Raw genomic sequence first — 13,840 nt, 5'->3', positions numbered from 1 at the left:
AGAAATATTGAAACTAGTACCACATCATCTCTGATCCCAAAAATTAAAGTTGCTTCGTATTGAAATCATACAACCCAACATGAACCAAATCTGAGTTTAGAATTAGGATGTCAAATAAAAGACTCAACATACCGATCTAGATGAATTGCCAAGTTAGGTATTCGCATTATGGGCTCCTCGATCCTAACAAGCCTATGCAAGTAGGAAAGAGAATTATCTTTGCCTTCCTTTATCATCAACCGCCCAGCAATAGTTAAGTCACGATCAAACCATGTGTGCCACAACCCACTTCCATAAGTTTGGACACCTATCTCCAAATACCCCCCTTTCGCTACCTGAAGAAACAGAATAACATAGTCAAACAAATCCAATGGCCACCTGAACCAGGTATCTGTAACACAAAGACGATCTCATTTAACAAAAAGTTTCAAAACCATAGAGAGCATTTCGACCATTCACTTGATCAGTGAAAAGATTTCATTTGCAAATTTTAATGAACTTTGATTTCTAAGAAATTAAAATAAAATTCAATCATAACACAAGGATCATTTGCAAATTTTCAACAGAACACAGATCTATCGAAATAGAAAATAAAGAAGAATAGAACAGGAGAAAAAAATGAAGAAAACGGTGTGTTAATTCGAGGAAACTCAGCCTCCAATGTTAGAGAAATAGGAAACAAAACGTGACTACTGTTTGCTGAACAGCCATACGACATCTACATGTTAGAAAAAATAGGGAGAGCAAAATAGGAAACAAAAATCAGCAGAATAGGAAAAAGAGAAAAAGGAAACCTACTGCAATATGGAAATCTACTTTTAAGGAAAATCATCTAAATAAGGAAAACATATTTGTAACATCCCCCGCCCTTAATTTCAACCTTATCCTCAAGGTTGATTACCAGAAATTTCTACTGGAGGGAATGGTAAGGCTCCTACGTGGCATCTTCAATGGTAAAGAGCCTCAATCACTGCTCGATTATTACGCTTGACAATCTGTTGGTCCCAAATAGCATGTGGCTGGGTTTTAACTTCACCTGTAGGAGATGTCTGGTAGCTGACTTTGAACAATGACATTGATGCAGGACAATCAAATGTTGAACTGATACTTTGCTCTTATGCCAAATCTGATGGAGGATGAGTCTATAGAAGGGACGCTATGGGTGAAAAGGATGGGTAAAAATTAGGTTTTAGTTCCTATAATATGATTGGGATTTGAAAAATATTTCTACTAGGCGCAGACCTATGTTGCATGGATTCGGATTCGCGTGTCGGGATCCGACCCGGATTCGAGGTCTTGGATTCGGCAAGCCCCCAAAAGTAGGATTCGGATTCAGTAATTTTTAAATAAAATAAAATTTTCAAAATTAAAAATTTTAATGTGTGTGTGTGTGTGTGTGTATATATATATATATATATATATAGAGAGAGAGAGAGAGAGAGAGAGCATGCATTTGCTGCGCTCGAGCGCAGCACAGAAACAGGGTGGGGCCACATTTTGGGTGGGATCCAAAGCATTCATTTGATGGGCCCTTTCATGGGTAGGGTGTCCACCAAAAATCAGCTCCATTGGATCACCTTAGGGTGTCCATTTGTGGTGCCAAAAATGGACAGATTTGTGGACAAACAGTATCTGTCCATTTTTTGCCCCACCAATGGGCACCCATTGGTGATCCAATGGAGCTGATTTTTGGTAGGCCCCCTATCCATGATGGGGCCTTCCAAATGAATGCTTAGGATCACACCCCCCCCCCTGTTTCTGTGCTCGAGCGCAGCTAAGCCTAGCTGCACTCAAGCGCAGCAACCCTTTTCTCATATATATATATATATATATATATATATATATATATATATATATATATATATATATATATATATATATATTTATATATAGGGAAAGGTGAGCGTACTCGGTCGAGTAGATAAGCTTATCTACTCGGTCAAGTTAAAAACAGTGGGGGCCCACATTTTCTGGGTGATCCAACCATTCATTTGAAAGGCCCTTACCTAGATAGGGTGTCCACAAGAAATCAGCCTCATAGGATCATCCTAACCCATCCAACAGTGGAGGGAAAAATGGGCATATTTGTGGACAAACTGTGTTTGTCCATTTTTCCCTCCACATTTGGATGGTCGAGGCACTAGGGTTTTTATTAAAAGAGTATGGGTTGTGCTTTCATATAAAAAAAAGTTAAGAAAAAACATTTAATGGGAAAATTACAGGATTCGCATTTTAAAAAAGACAACGATAATCAGATTCGCTCAAAAAAACAGGAGTTGTGCGGAAAAGAGACAACGATGAAACGGATTCCCCCGAAAAAATAGGATTCGTGCGGGACACGGCTACGACAAGAATCCGGATGTGTCCCATGTGAATCCATGTCCGATTCGCATGTGGAGACATGTCGACACGGATTCGGCATGGGGGGCAAAAAATCCATGCATGAGGAGCGCAGACATATGTCGGGAGGCGTTCAAAGAATGCTAAGAAGCTTTCGAAGGATGCCGGTTAGGTGTAAAATGAGTTTTGGAACAAAACGAGAGAGACGATAGGGATGGATTTGAATGATGTTTCTACAGTTGAGAAAAAAATTTAGCGGATATTTTAAGGTTTTGTATAGAAGATGAGCGAAAAATAATGCAAGAGTGGTTTTCGAGTTCCCGAGAAGGTGATTTATGAGAAAAACTAGAAAAAAGAAACATGAAAGAGATAAATAGCAAGGTCGGAATCTCACCAACCAAAACCCAAGGCATCACACCAAAGGGTTCATAGGCATCACACCATGGGGAAAATCAAGGCATCGGACCTCGGCAAGAAGTAGACATCACATCCACATAAGAGGAAAAACTTCAAATCTTTTTTCATTCATCATAAAATAACATAGCATTCATACCAGAAGGAAGACATATAGGCATTAGACTCGTTCTCTTAGGGTTTCCGGCGAATATCTCCAGCGTTGTAAGGGCTCAAGCCCTTCTTGATCCTTTTGTTCTCTTAGGGCCCAAGCCCTTCTCCATTTCCTACTCTAGGATTAAGGTATCAAGGAACAAGATGACTTATAAAGACAACCAAAATGAGGGACTTCCAAGGCTGGGAGATTGGACGTGCAAAAGATGCAGGTATATGAACTTTAAATGGCACAAGGCGTGTAGAAGATATAATGCGAAAAGGTCTGGTGGACTACCTTTGCCTCCTAAACCTAAAGGTGAACCCCTAAACCACCGTAACTTGGAGGAGGTAAAGGTTTGGCCAGACTCTGGAAAGACCTCATGTATTTATAGAAATGGAGCACCGATTATATTACTAACTGGAGAAGAAATCGATGAGAGGAAGCAGATTTTGCGCTCATGCTTAATTGGGAGGCCTAAACAGTATGAGTGGAACCTGGAAGACCTCTGGAGATGGGCCAAATGGTTTTGGGATATCCCATTTCTCCCTAAACCTTCCATACTTGCTTCTAACGAGGTCCTCTTTATGTTTGAAGAGGAGAGTAAGGCATCCAGATTACTGCAAATGGGGGGGAACGCATGTGGAAGCCAATTGTTATCCCTTAGAGCTTGGAATAAGGACTATCAACTGGGTTCTAAAGCAATCTGGGTCAAGTTCCTGGGAATTTCTCTTCATGCATGGGCTATTTCAACAGTTGAAGCTCTGGGGGCGATTTTTGGTGAAGTCCTTGAAACGGACATGAAAGGGCTCCACTCTGATTGTATGAGACATGCGTCGGCAAAAATTCTTGCACCAGAATGGAAGTTTAGGATGCCATTCGTGGACCTCCAAGTGCAAGATTCGCTGTTTAAAATAGGTGTTGAGGTCTTTCTCTCCCAAAGTGTGGGCAAAGACGAGATTCGAGATCCTGCTAGGAATGCAGGAGAAGAACCAGTAGATCCTCCCCCGGAGCCAGAAAACCATCAGCCATCTTTAATCGTGCTGAATCAAGCTATGGTTTCAAAGGAGCACAATTCGTCGGCGGTATCTGAAATTTCACCCTCCGATGACTCGCTAGCTTTTGAGAAAATGACTATTGGTTCTTTGGCCACGTGGCAGCCTGGTAATACGATCCAGGGTGAATCAGATCTCATGCCTCCTATGTGGGCCCAGAAAGAACTTTCAAATTTCAAATTTCAAATTTCAAAAGCCACTGACAGGACCGGTTAAAGCGGTCTCTAGACCGGACATCATCAATAGGGCTTGGAAGGAAGCATTGAATACTGCTAAGGGGAGTGATTTGACAGCCCTACCCTTACCTTCGGCAAACCTACAGGAAAAAGTTGTTAGGGCCCTGCGAATTCTAAAACAGTAAATGAAAAAGTCAGGAGTCTCGAGACACTTCGTAAAGGGACAAACACAAAGGTGGAATCCAGCAATCAAGGGAAGAGATCTAATCAAACACTGGGGTTGATATTTATCAAGGAAGCTCCTAGGAAAAAGGCCATATTCAGTTCTGGGAAAGTGGGTGCTGCTCCTTTGGGCGGCAACCACCAGGGAATTCATGTCTAAGAGAAAGGTGAAGTTGTTGGGAGTCCTAGACCCCGCTCCCAATGAAGCTAGGATTTTGGAATATCAGGGGGTTAAGGGAGGATAAAAAGACTCGGGCGGTTAAAAATCTTATTATCCATAATAAGCTTGACCTAGTGGCTGTCATTGAATCAAAATTAATGGGGGTAGATGATTCAATCATTAATAAGTCTTGGGGCCAAAATCAGAGAGAATGGGTAGCAAAAGATGCGGTGGGCACAGTAGGAGGCATAATTATAATCTGGAAAGAAGGCCGCTTTCATCGGGAGGTAGTGTATGAGGAGATTTTCGATATCAATCACCTTTTCTTCTTCTGATTGGAATGAGAGGTGGATGCTTACAACTGTCTATGGGCCAGCTAAAGCTTCTGAGAGAAGTGAACTATGGAGTGAACTGAGGACCATCAGAGAAAATTGGCAGAGTCCGTGGATTATTGGTGAAGACTTTAACACAATTTGTTTCCCATCAGAGAAAAGTTCTCACACCAGAATTAGTACTAGCATGAGAAACTTCTCAGCCTTCATCCAAGACCATGAACTGATAGATCTCCCCCTTGATGGAGCTAAATTCACATGGTCTAATAACCAGGATCGGCTGGTAATGAGCAAAATCGACAGGGTTATTCTTACTCGAGAATGGGAGGAATGCTTTCCTCTGCTATCCCAGAGGGCGCTCCCAAGAACGGTGTCGGATCACAATGTTGTGGTGTTGGATATTTCTTTTTTCTCTGGGGGTCCTCGACCTTTCGTATTTGATTTGGACTTTTTGGAAATACCAGGCTTTGATGATAAAGTCAAGCAATGGTGGGAGGAGTTTGAAATCAGGGGCTGGAAAGGCTATACACTGTGCCAAAAATTGAAGGGGTTGAAATCTAAAATTAGAGAATGGTGGATGAGGAGACTATCAAAAGTAAAGAGGAGATCTCTAATCGCCTGATTACGCTGGAAAACAAGGAGGAGAATGGAATGTTAACAGCAGAGGACAGAATGGTGCGCCTCAAACTTTTGGAGGAGCATGAGGCGATGTTACGAAGAGAAGAAATCAGGTGGAGACAAAAATTACGAGCGTTGTGACTCAAAGCAGGGGACAGGAATTCAAAATATTTCCATAGAACTACAAATTCGAGAAGGAGAATAAATTCTATAAATTGTCAAAAAGATGGGAATTCCATTATAGAAGATCAATCAACCATTAAAGCATCAATTGTGGAGTTATATTCGAGGTTGTACTCTAGGGCCTCGGATTGGCGCCCTAAGTTGGCCGGGATCCAATTCAAGTCCATAACTCTGGCACAAAAACAACTGCTGGATGGGAATTTCTCGGAGGAGGAAGTGGAAAAGGCTAATTTTTTCAATGGCGGGGCACAAAGCCCCTGGGCCGGATGGTTTCCCAATGGCCTTCTTCCAACGGTTCTGGGATGTTCTCAAGGGGCATATTATGGCCTTCTTTTATGAATCTCAGCAAAGGGGCATTATTAGCTATGCTTCTAAAGCGACTTTCATTACCCTAGTCCCGAAAAAAAAGGAGTGATTGGGATTAAGGACTTCCGCCCAATTAGTCTAATGCACAGTGTGGCAAAAATCGTTGCAAAACTGTTGGCGAGAAGGGTGAAAAAGGCCATGGATGGGATTAGTTCCCATTTCCAAGGAGCATTTGTTGAATCAAGGTAGATGTTGGATGGGGTTCTCATTGCCAATGAAATAATTGATTCGGTTAAGAGGAGTGGACAAGAGGGATTACTGTTCAAGACAGACATGTGGACTGGGATTTTCTTGACTCTATTCAAGAAAGGATGGGTTTTGGTCCAAAATGGAGGATGTGGGTCAGATCACTTATATCCTTCAACTCATTCTCAGTATCATCAATGGTGCAGCCGAGGGATATTTCAAGGCTTCTAGAGGGATTCGCCAGGGGACTCCCTAGCCCCATATCTTTTCATTATGGTGGAGGCTCTTAGTCTGTTGTTGTCTAAGGCAAGCAGCTCGGGACTTATTCGGGGTCTCCAAGCAGGACCTAATGCCACGGAAATCACCCATCTCCAATTTGCGGATGATACACTGGTATTTCTCCAGAATAGCCCTCAAGCTATTCCTAATATTATGAAGATATTCAACTGGTTTGAGGCTACCTCGGGTTTAAAAATCAACTTAACAAAAGCATGCTTTTGGGTATAAATATGGATCCGTCTGAGATCCAGAGGCTTGCAAGGACAATTGGTTGTAGTGCTGGTTCTTTCCCGGTGACATATTTGGGCCTTCCCTTAGGGTTTGGAATCCCATCACCTGCTCAATGGGACCCGGTGGTAGAAAGAATTGAGAGAAAGTTGGCTACATGGAAGAGGAGATACATTTCATTTGGGGGCCGAATCACTCTAATAAAAGCGGCGTTGTCTAATATGCTGGTCTACTTTATGTCCCTTTATAAGATTCCAGTGAAAGTTGCTTTGCGAATTGAACAAATTCAGAGGAATTTCCTTTGGGATGGAGGTGGAAAAGAAAAAAAGCTGAGACATCTGGTTAAGTGGGAGAAGGTGACCCAATCCAAGAGGAGCGGAGGTATTGGGATAGGTAAAATCAGACTGCGGAATAAATCTCTTCTTGGTAAATGGTTTTGGAGATATGGGCTAGAAAAATCGGCACTATGGCACCGAGTAGTTGTGGCAAAATATGGATCTGAATGGGGGATTGGAATAGTAAAAAACCAACAGGAGGGAAAGGACCGGGAGCATGGAAATCCATATGTTCCGTCAAAGATGAGTTTGATCGTAGAATCAGGTATAATATGGGCACTGGTATGAATGTGAGATTTTGGCTAGACCTCTGGTGTGGGAACTCCTTACTGAGTATGGAATTCCCGGGATTATTCCGAACTGTTGTCAATCTAGATGCAACAGTGTCAGACTATCAGTGAGTGAAGGTCAATCAGGCAGGGGCTTCTGGGATATAAGATTAAGGAGGAACCTGAAGGAGGAGGAGATTCTCGATTTACAGAGACTCCTTCCTTTACTGGAGTCAAAGTACTGCACCCAGTTAAAAGAGGATGAGAGGATATGGATGCCGACACCCAATGGTGACTTTATTGCCAAATCCTTTTTCTTGACCTTAAATGATAATCAATCCTCTCCAATCAGTCGCATATGGAAATCCTTAGCACCTTCAAGGATGGTCGCGTTCGGATGGACGGTTGTTCATTGGAAATTAAATAATTGTGATCGTTTAAAGAGGTGACATTTTAGCTTGCCCAGCATGTGCATCCTCTGTACACAGCATGAGGAATCACTAGATCATCTTCTGTTACACTGCCCATACTCATACCATCTATGGGTAAAGGCATTGGGGGCTTTTGGTATGTCCTAGGTATGCCCTCAAATAATCAGTTTTTTTATTCTGGGCTGGCAAGCTGGTCCCTTTGGAGTATTGGTAAAGCTCTATGGTTGACCTTTCCCTATGCTATAATTTGGAATGTGTGGAAGGAAAGAAATAGGAGGATATTTGTGCTAAAAAGTAGAACTCGTGCTCGTCTAGCGGCGGATATTAAAAGCGAACTAATTTCTTGGACAAAAGCCAAGAAACAGTTTACCTATGGAATTGATGATTTGGTAAGAAACTGGTGGGCTGTCAATTGGGACAGGGCAATCAGAACCAAACCTAAACCAAAATGGGTCCCACCACCACTAGGGTGGCTAAAATTTAACTTCGACGGGTGCTCATTAGGTAACCCAGGGAAAGCTGACATAGGAGGAGTGTTCAGAAACTCTACTTCTTCGATAGTCGCTACTTTTTCTGGGCCAGTTGGTATCTGCGATGCTAACGAGGCGGAAATCATAGCTCTTCTATTTGGTTTGCGATGGGCCTTTGAGAATAATCAACGACCCTTAATTGTTGAAGGGAATTCTACCAATGCAGTGGGTTGGGCATCTGGATCTTCCAAGGGACCCGGAAGTTACAGGCTCAAGTGGCTGAAATATTGGACCTGATGAGAGTGCTCGACTCGAGGATCGAGCATCGTAGACGATAAGCGAATGAAATGTAAGTAATAGCCTTTCCGTAATTTAGAAGGAAAGTCTGAAGAGTTTGGGCTACTATAATCCTTTTCCAATATATTACCCCTGTATTGACCTTGGGCGTGCCCAGGGGTCTCCCTTAATAGCAGGCTGGGACTACTGGTCCCGATTGCTAATTCAATATCAATGAAATATGTCGCTTTTCAAAAAAATAAAATAACATAGCATTCTTTTTTCAAAGTTCCCTAAGGCTTACAATATATAAGAAGAAAGAAGAGAACTGGAAAGTTCTAAACCCTAAAGAAAACCTAATAATTTTGGACCAAAATACCCTCTTATTAGCTTCCTACTTAAGAACTCCATAGTACTCATGTGGGACCTCTTTAAAACATACATAACTCAAAGAACTTAAGCTATTTTGATGTAAAGACTCTAATAGCCCTACTATAACTTAAAGGACTTACAAAGCACCCAAAACATTCTTAAAAATTAAAATATGGCCCTCCGATGGTCCCCATCATTCTCCCCCGCTTGAAAAGATTCGACCCCGCCCAATAAAATGATTGGCATGATGAGTAAGAGTTCTTCAACTGGAATCCCCGCACGTGTCGCATACGGTTGTCCTTTCCAACACTTCCAACGCACAACTAGCTTTAGGCAATCATGTCGTTGGTTTGAAGTAGTGTGATCACCATGTGCGCTTTTGATGTCTTCCTGATGGCGTGTCTGCTTAGGCAAAGAAAAATTGGGTTCTTCTGTTCCTTAAGTCTGCAGCCTTCTACTGGTGTATACTCGAGCAAGTAGTAAAAATTTGAAAAGGGTCCAAACATTACGATCGATGACTTTCTTGATGTAATCTGAAGCTCCTGCTGACTACGTCAAGCGAGTTTCCACTTCCAAAAGTGTGGTTTGACCGTTGTTGCTCTCTTGATCCTCATATAATGTTCACGAATTAACTTCTGTTGAAACCAGCTTTGAAGGATGACAATCGCTTTCTGAAACCTAGTGTATACTTATGAGCTAAGTATCGTAGAAACCAACTTTGTATCATGATAGCGACTCAGGTCCGTTGCTTTAATGGCACACTCCATAGAAGGTATCAACAATGATTGTTTCGGCACATACTCCAAACTCTATGTAACATGTGGAATCTTGGCTAGAAGAGATGCATAAAAACCTTGGTAAGAATGATCCAAGTGAAATAGAAAACCATCAAGTTTGCCGTTTAAGTTTTCCAATATCTCATGTCTTCGATCTTCAGTGCATCTAGACAACATGATTTTGACCTAAGCTCTGATACCAAATTGATACAGGACGATCGAATGTTGAACTAATACTTCGCTCCGACGCCAAATCTGACAGAGGATGAGTCTATAGAAGGGACGCTAGGGGTGAAAAGGATGGGTAAAAATTAGGCTTTACTTTCAAAAATATGATATGAATTGGAAAAATGTTTCTACTAGATTAGGGTAGGCTTAGAGTTGTGCAAACATATGTCGGGAGGCTTTCGAAGGATGCCAGAAGCTTTCGAAGGATGCCGGGAAGATGTAAAATGAGTTTTGGGACAAAAGAGAGAGACAAGGGATATGGATGGATTTGAATGATGTTTCTACAGTTGAGAAAAAAAAATTAATAGATATTTTAGGGTTTTTGTGTAGAAGATAAGAGAAAAATAATGCAAGAGAATTTTTCGAGTTCCCGGGAAGGTGATTTATGAGAAAAACTAGAAAAAAGAAACATGAAAGAGATAAATAGCAAGGTCGGAATCTAACGAACAAAACCCAAGGTATAACACCAAGGGGTTCCTAGGCATAACAAAATAGAGAAGATCAAGGCATCGCACCTCGGCAAGAAGTAGACATCACATCCACATAAGAGGAAAAACTTCAAATCTTATTTCATTCATCATAACATAACATAGCATTCTTTTTTCAAAGTGCCCTAAGCCTTACAATATATAAGAAGAAAGAAGAGAGAACTAAAACCCTAAAGAAAACCTAATAATTTTGGACCAAAATACGCTCTTACTAAATTCCTACTTAAAAATCTCGTAATACTCGTGTGAGACCTCTTTAAAGCATGCATAACTCAAAGAACTTAAGCTATTTTGATGTAAAAAGACTCTAATACCCCTACTATAACTTAAAGGACTTAAAAGCACCCAAAACACACTTAAAAATTAAAATATGGCCCTACTACGGTCCCCATCAAACATGCTCTACCAATTTCTTTTTCAAGCATGACACATGGAAAACAGGGTGTATTTTTTAACCATATGAGAGATCTACTTGGTAAGCAACTTGTCCAATGCACGAAATATTGACGGATAACTGTCGATACTGTTAAAGTATAAAAGATTAAATAACACCTTCTCCGATTAATTAGTTGTTTCACATGGCAACAGAGCAAAGGTCCTGAGTTCAAACCCCATAGCAAAAATCCACATGCAATGGCCAATCCCAAAAGAGAAGCCACATGTGCCACATGTAGGCCAAACCGATAAGAGGGGCCACACATGAGGGGAAGTGTTAAAGTATAAAAGATTAAATAACTCCTCCTCCAACAGAAGCTTTTGGTGTAACTAGTTGTTTCACAGATATGACTGTAGACGCAGGAATACCGAATCACCAACTTGGAATTCTCCCTTAGTTTGATGTTTATCCACTTGTTGGTTCATGCGAGCTTGAGCACCATGTAAATTGTCGTTAAGAAGCTGCAGTATACGGTCTCGTTCATGTAAGTCATAGTCAACTTGGTGCGCATTACAAGACCAATAGGTGTAAGAAATGATGAGAGGTGAGGCAGGCCCATACACAATTTCAAAAGGTGTCCTCTTTGTACCGGAATGATAAGTCGTGTTATAACACGGTGTAAGAAATGATGAGAGTTGGGGCATGCCCATACAGAATTTCAAAAGTTGTCCTCTTTGTAGCGGAATGATAAGTCGTATTATAACACCACTCAGCCCAGGGCAGCCAACGGACCAACTCCTTGGGCCTATCACCTGTGAAGGAACGTGTAAGCCCAAGGGTTCCCTACGATCACTTTACTTCATTACACATGCACATCACTATGAATGGCTTGGAGACCCAAGTGTATACTACTTAACTAGGAAGCACGAGTACTCTCCCAGGGCTCCCGTACCAGACACGTATTGGGTGCGGGTACGTCCTAGGTACGTACCCATAATTAGAAAGGAAAAAAACCCAAGTTTGGTTGTTGGGTGCGTGTCGAGTGCGTTTAGGGTGCGCACCCACGTGTACCTGAGACACCCTGCTTCTCTCAGCTGGTTGACACATCCTACTTCTCTCAGCTGGTGTAAATCATTCCTGCTTCTTCTATCTCCTCTCCTGTACTTAGCATCTACATGTAAACCATTTAAGTAAATGGCCATTTACTTAAGATTTACATGTAAATAACGGAATACCCCCCATTTGGATTTATTAAAAATAGTTTCAAGACCCAAATCTAATCTAAAAGAAAAAAAGTCAGCTCTCCTGTTCTAGTACAAAATTCAAAGAAAAAGAGTCGGGTCAAAATTTTAACTTTCATAACTTCCAAACGGAGGGGTTTTTTCAAATTTTAAAAATTCATAAAATCTATCATGTCCAAACATTATCAAATCCCAATAGTCCGGTATAAAAAATCTCATAATTTGGTCTCTAAAAATTATTCATCTCGTCAGGCATTGGTCAACACACTGGTCAACACACTGGCGACAGACCTTTTTTTCTAATGAATGATGTATTGATGCCTCATGTTATGAAATATGGAACTTAATCACTTATGGAATGAAGAGTGATATTAGAATTTTCCATTTCGGTGATGTTATGGTTATTTAATTACTGTCCAATTATTATTTTTATTTTTATAAATATATAATAAAATATTAAAATATATTATTATATTCGACGTACCCGAATGTACCCGCACCCAGTTTTTTAGAAAATCATGTACCCACGTACCTATGTCGTGTCGTACCTGCACCCTGTACTCGTACCCATGCTTCATAGCTACTTAAGAAGAACTCAAAGTTCATGGGAGCAAGTCCAAAATGTCATTCCCTAGAAGATCCTACAAGATGGAGTTCATATTTGAAGATCTTAAGCAAGTCAAGCATCAATCGGAACTCATTAAAGATTTTTTTTTTTTTTTTAAATGGCAGGATGAATTCATTAAAAAGGAAGAGGGTCGAGGTGGACCTCAACCAAAATTACAAGGAAACAAAACAACAATAACATTGAAGATTATATTCAAGAAGAAACCCAAGAGATGTCATTTCCTATTCTAGGTTGTATCTCTAACCCTCTTATGGCTTTCCCTATCAAGGCACACTCTAAGACCCCTCGAAATTCTGTTTGCAACCTTAGAGTTAAAGTCCCGAGGGTTGCAAAGTTTTCGTGGAGTTTTTAAATGGAAAATACATTTTTCATGCAACCCGGTGGACCGACCCTAGGTCCCAGGCGACCTGCCTTTGTAGACGGAGAAATATAAAAAATGAACAGAATGTGAAAGGTGGGCGCCCGGACTGCTCCGAGCGACCCATCCTGGTTGTTCGCCTTAATCCTGTCGACCGACCCACCTTAACAAGCTTTTTTGAAAGAAAAAAAATGTGAGCAGCGAATGAGCCGAGGCAGACCAAACCACCACGGTCGACCGAGTCTGCGTGAAAATAGATCTGTTGGGGCTCAACGACTACTTTTCAAAATGACTCAGTTTTTACAGTTTTGCCCCCCAACGGCTAGTTCTTTTAAAAGGCTATAAAAGGAGTTTTCTACCACTACTAAAACTTGATGAATTGATTTTCTAAACAGCCCAAGGCCCATACAAAATCTTTTTACATTCTTTTGGGTTTACAAACTTCTCACCAACCACCTTGTGCCTTGAACTTGAAATCCTCAAGAGTGTTGGTTAAGGAATTATAGTGTATCTTATTTGAGAGAGTTTATAGTGAGCCTTATCATTGTAAAACCAGCCTACAAGGAGACACCATGCCCATCAAGTTCTTCTTCTTCATTGTATAAAGGGTCTACGATTCGGCCTGTCAAGAAAGGTGAATCAGGCATTGTACTTGAAAAAGGGTTTGTTCCCTTGGAGTTGCGAAGTGAATATTGTACGGCTTGGGGATTCGGCTTATAGTGGAATCCTACATTAGTGGAGTGCCCAAGGAGATAAACTTGGACGAGTGGAGTAGGTCTTGTTGAATAAACCGAACCACTATAAATTCATGTGTTCTTCATTGTGTGGTATTCATCTCTTATTCCATCTATCTCTTACCTAATTGTACATCATTATTTCTAATTAGCTTGTGAAACATCT

At 41.1% G+C, this 13,840-nt stretch overlaps 1 protein-coding gene across 1 annotated transcript in view; it reads right to left on the bottom strand.

The window, feature by feature from the left end:
- Positions 1-13,840, bottom strand: part of LOC143859583 (putative aspartyl aminopeptidase) — a 56,170-nt gene that overhangs the window by 34,028 nt on the left and 8,302 nt on the right. Inside the window, exon 4 of the mRNA XM_077370237.1 lies at positions 133-335. Within this exon, the coding sequence (XP_077226352.1) occupies positions 133-335 (203 nt within the window). The remainder of the gene's footprint in view (positions 1-132; positions 336-13,840) is intronic.

The sequence above is a fragment of the Tasmannia lanceolata genome, unplaced genomic scaffold, assembly GCF_043159265.1.
Source record: "Tasmannia lanceolata isolate RefF3 unplaced genomic scaffold, GAP_Taslan_0.1 ptg000034l, whole genome shotgun sequence".
NCBI lineage: Eukaryota > Viridiplantae > Streptophyta > Magnoliopsida > Canellales > Winteraceae > Tasmannia > Tasmannia lanceolata.
Note: the sequence above shows the minus strand (reverse complement) of the source record. Positions and strands in the feature narration are given on the sequence as shown.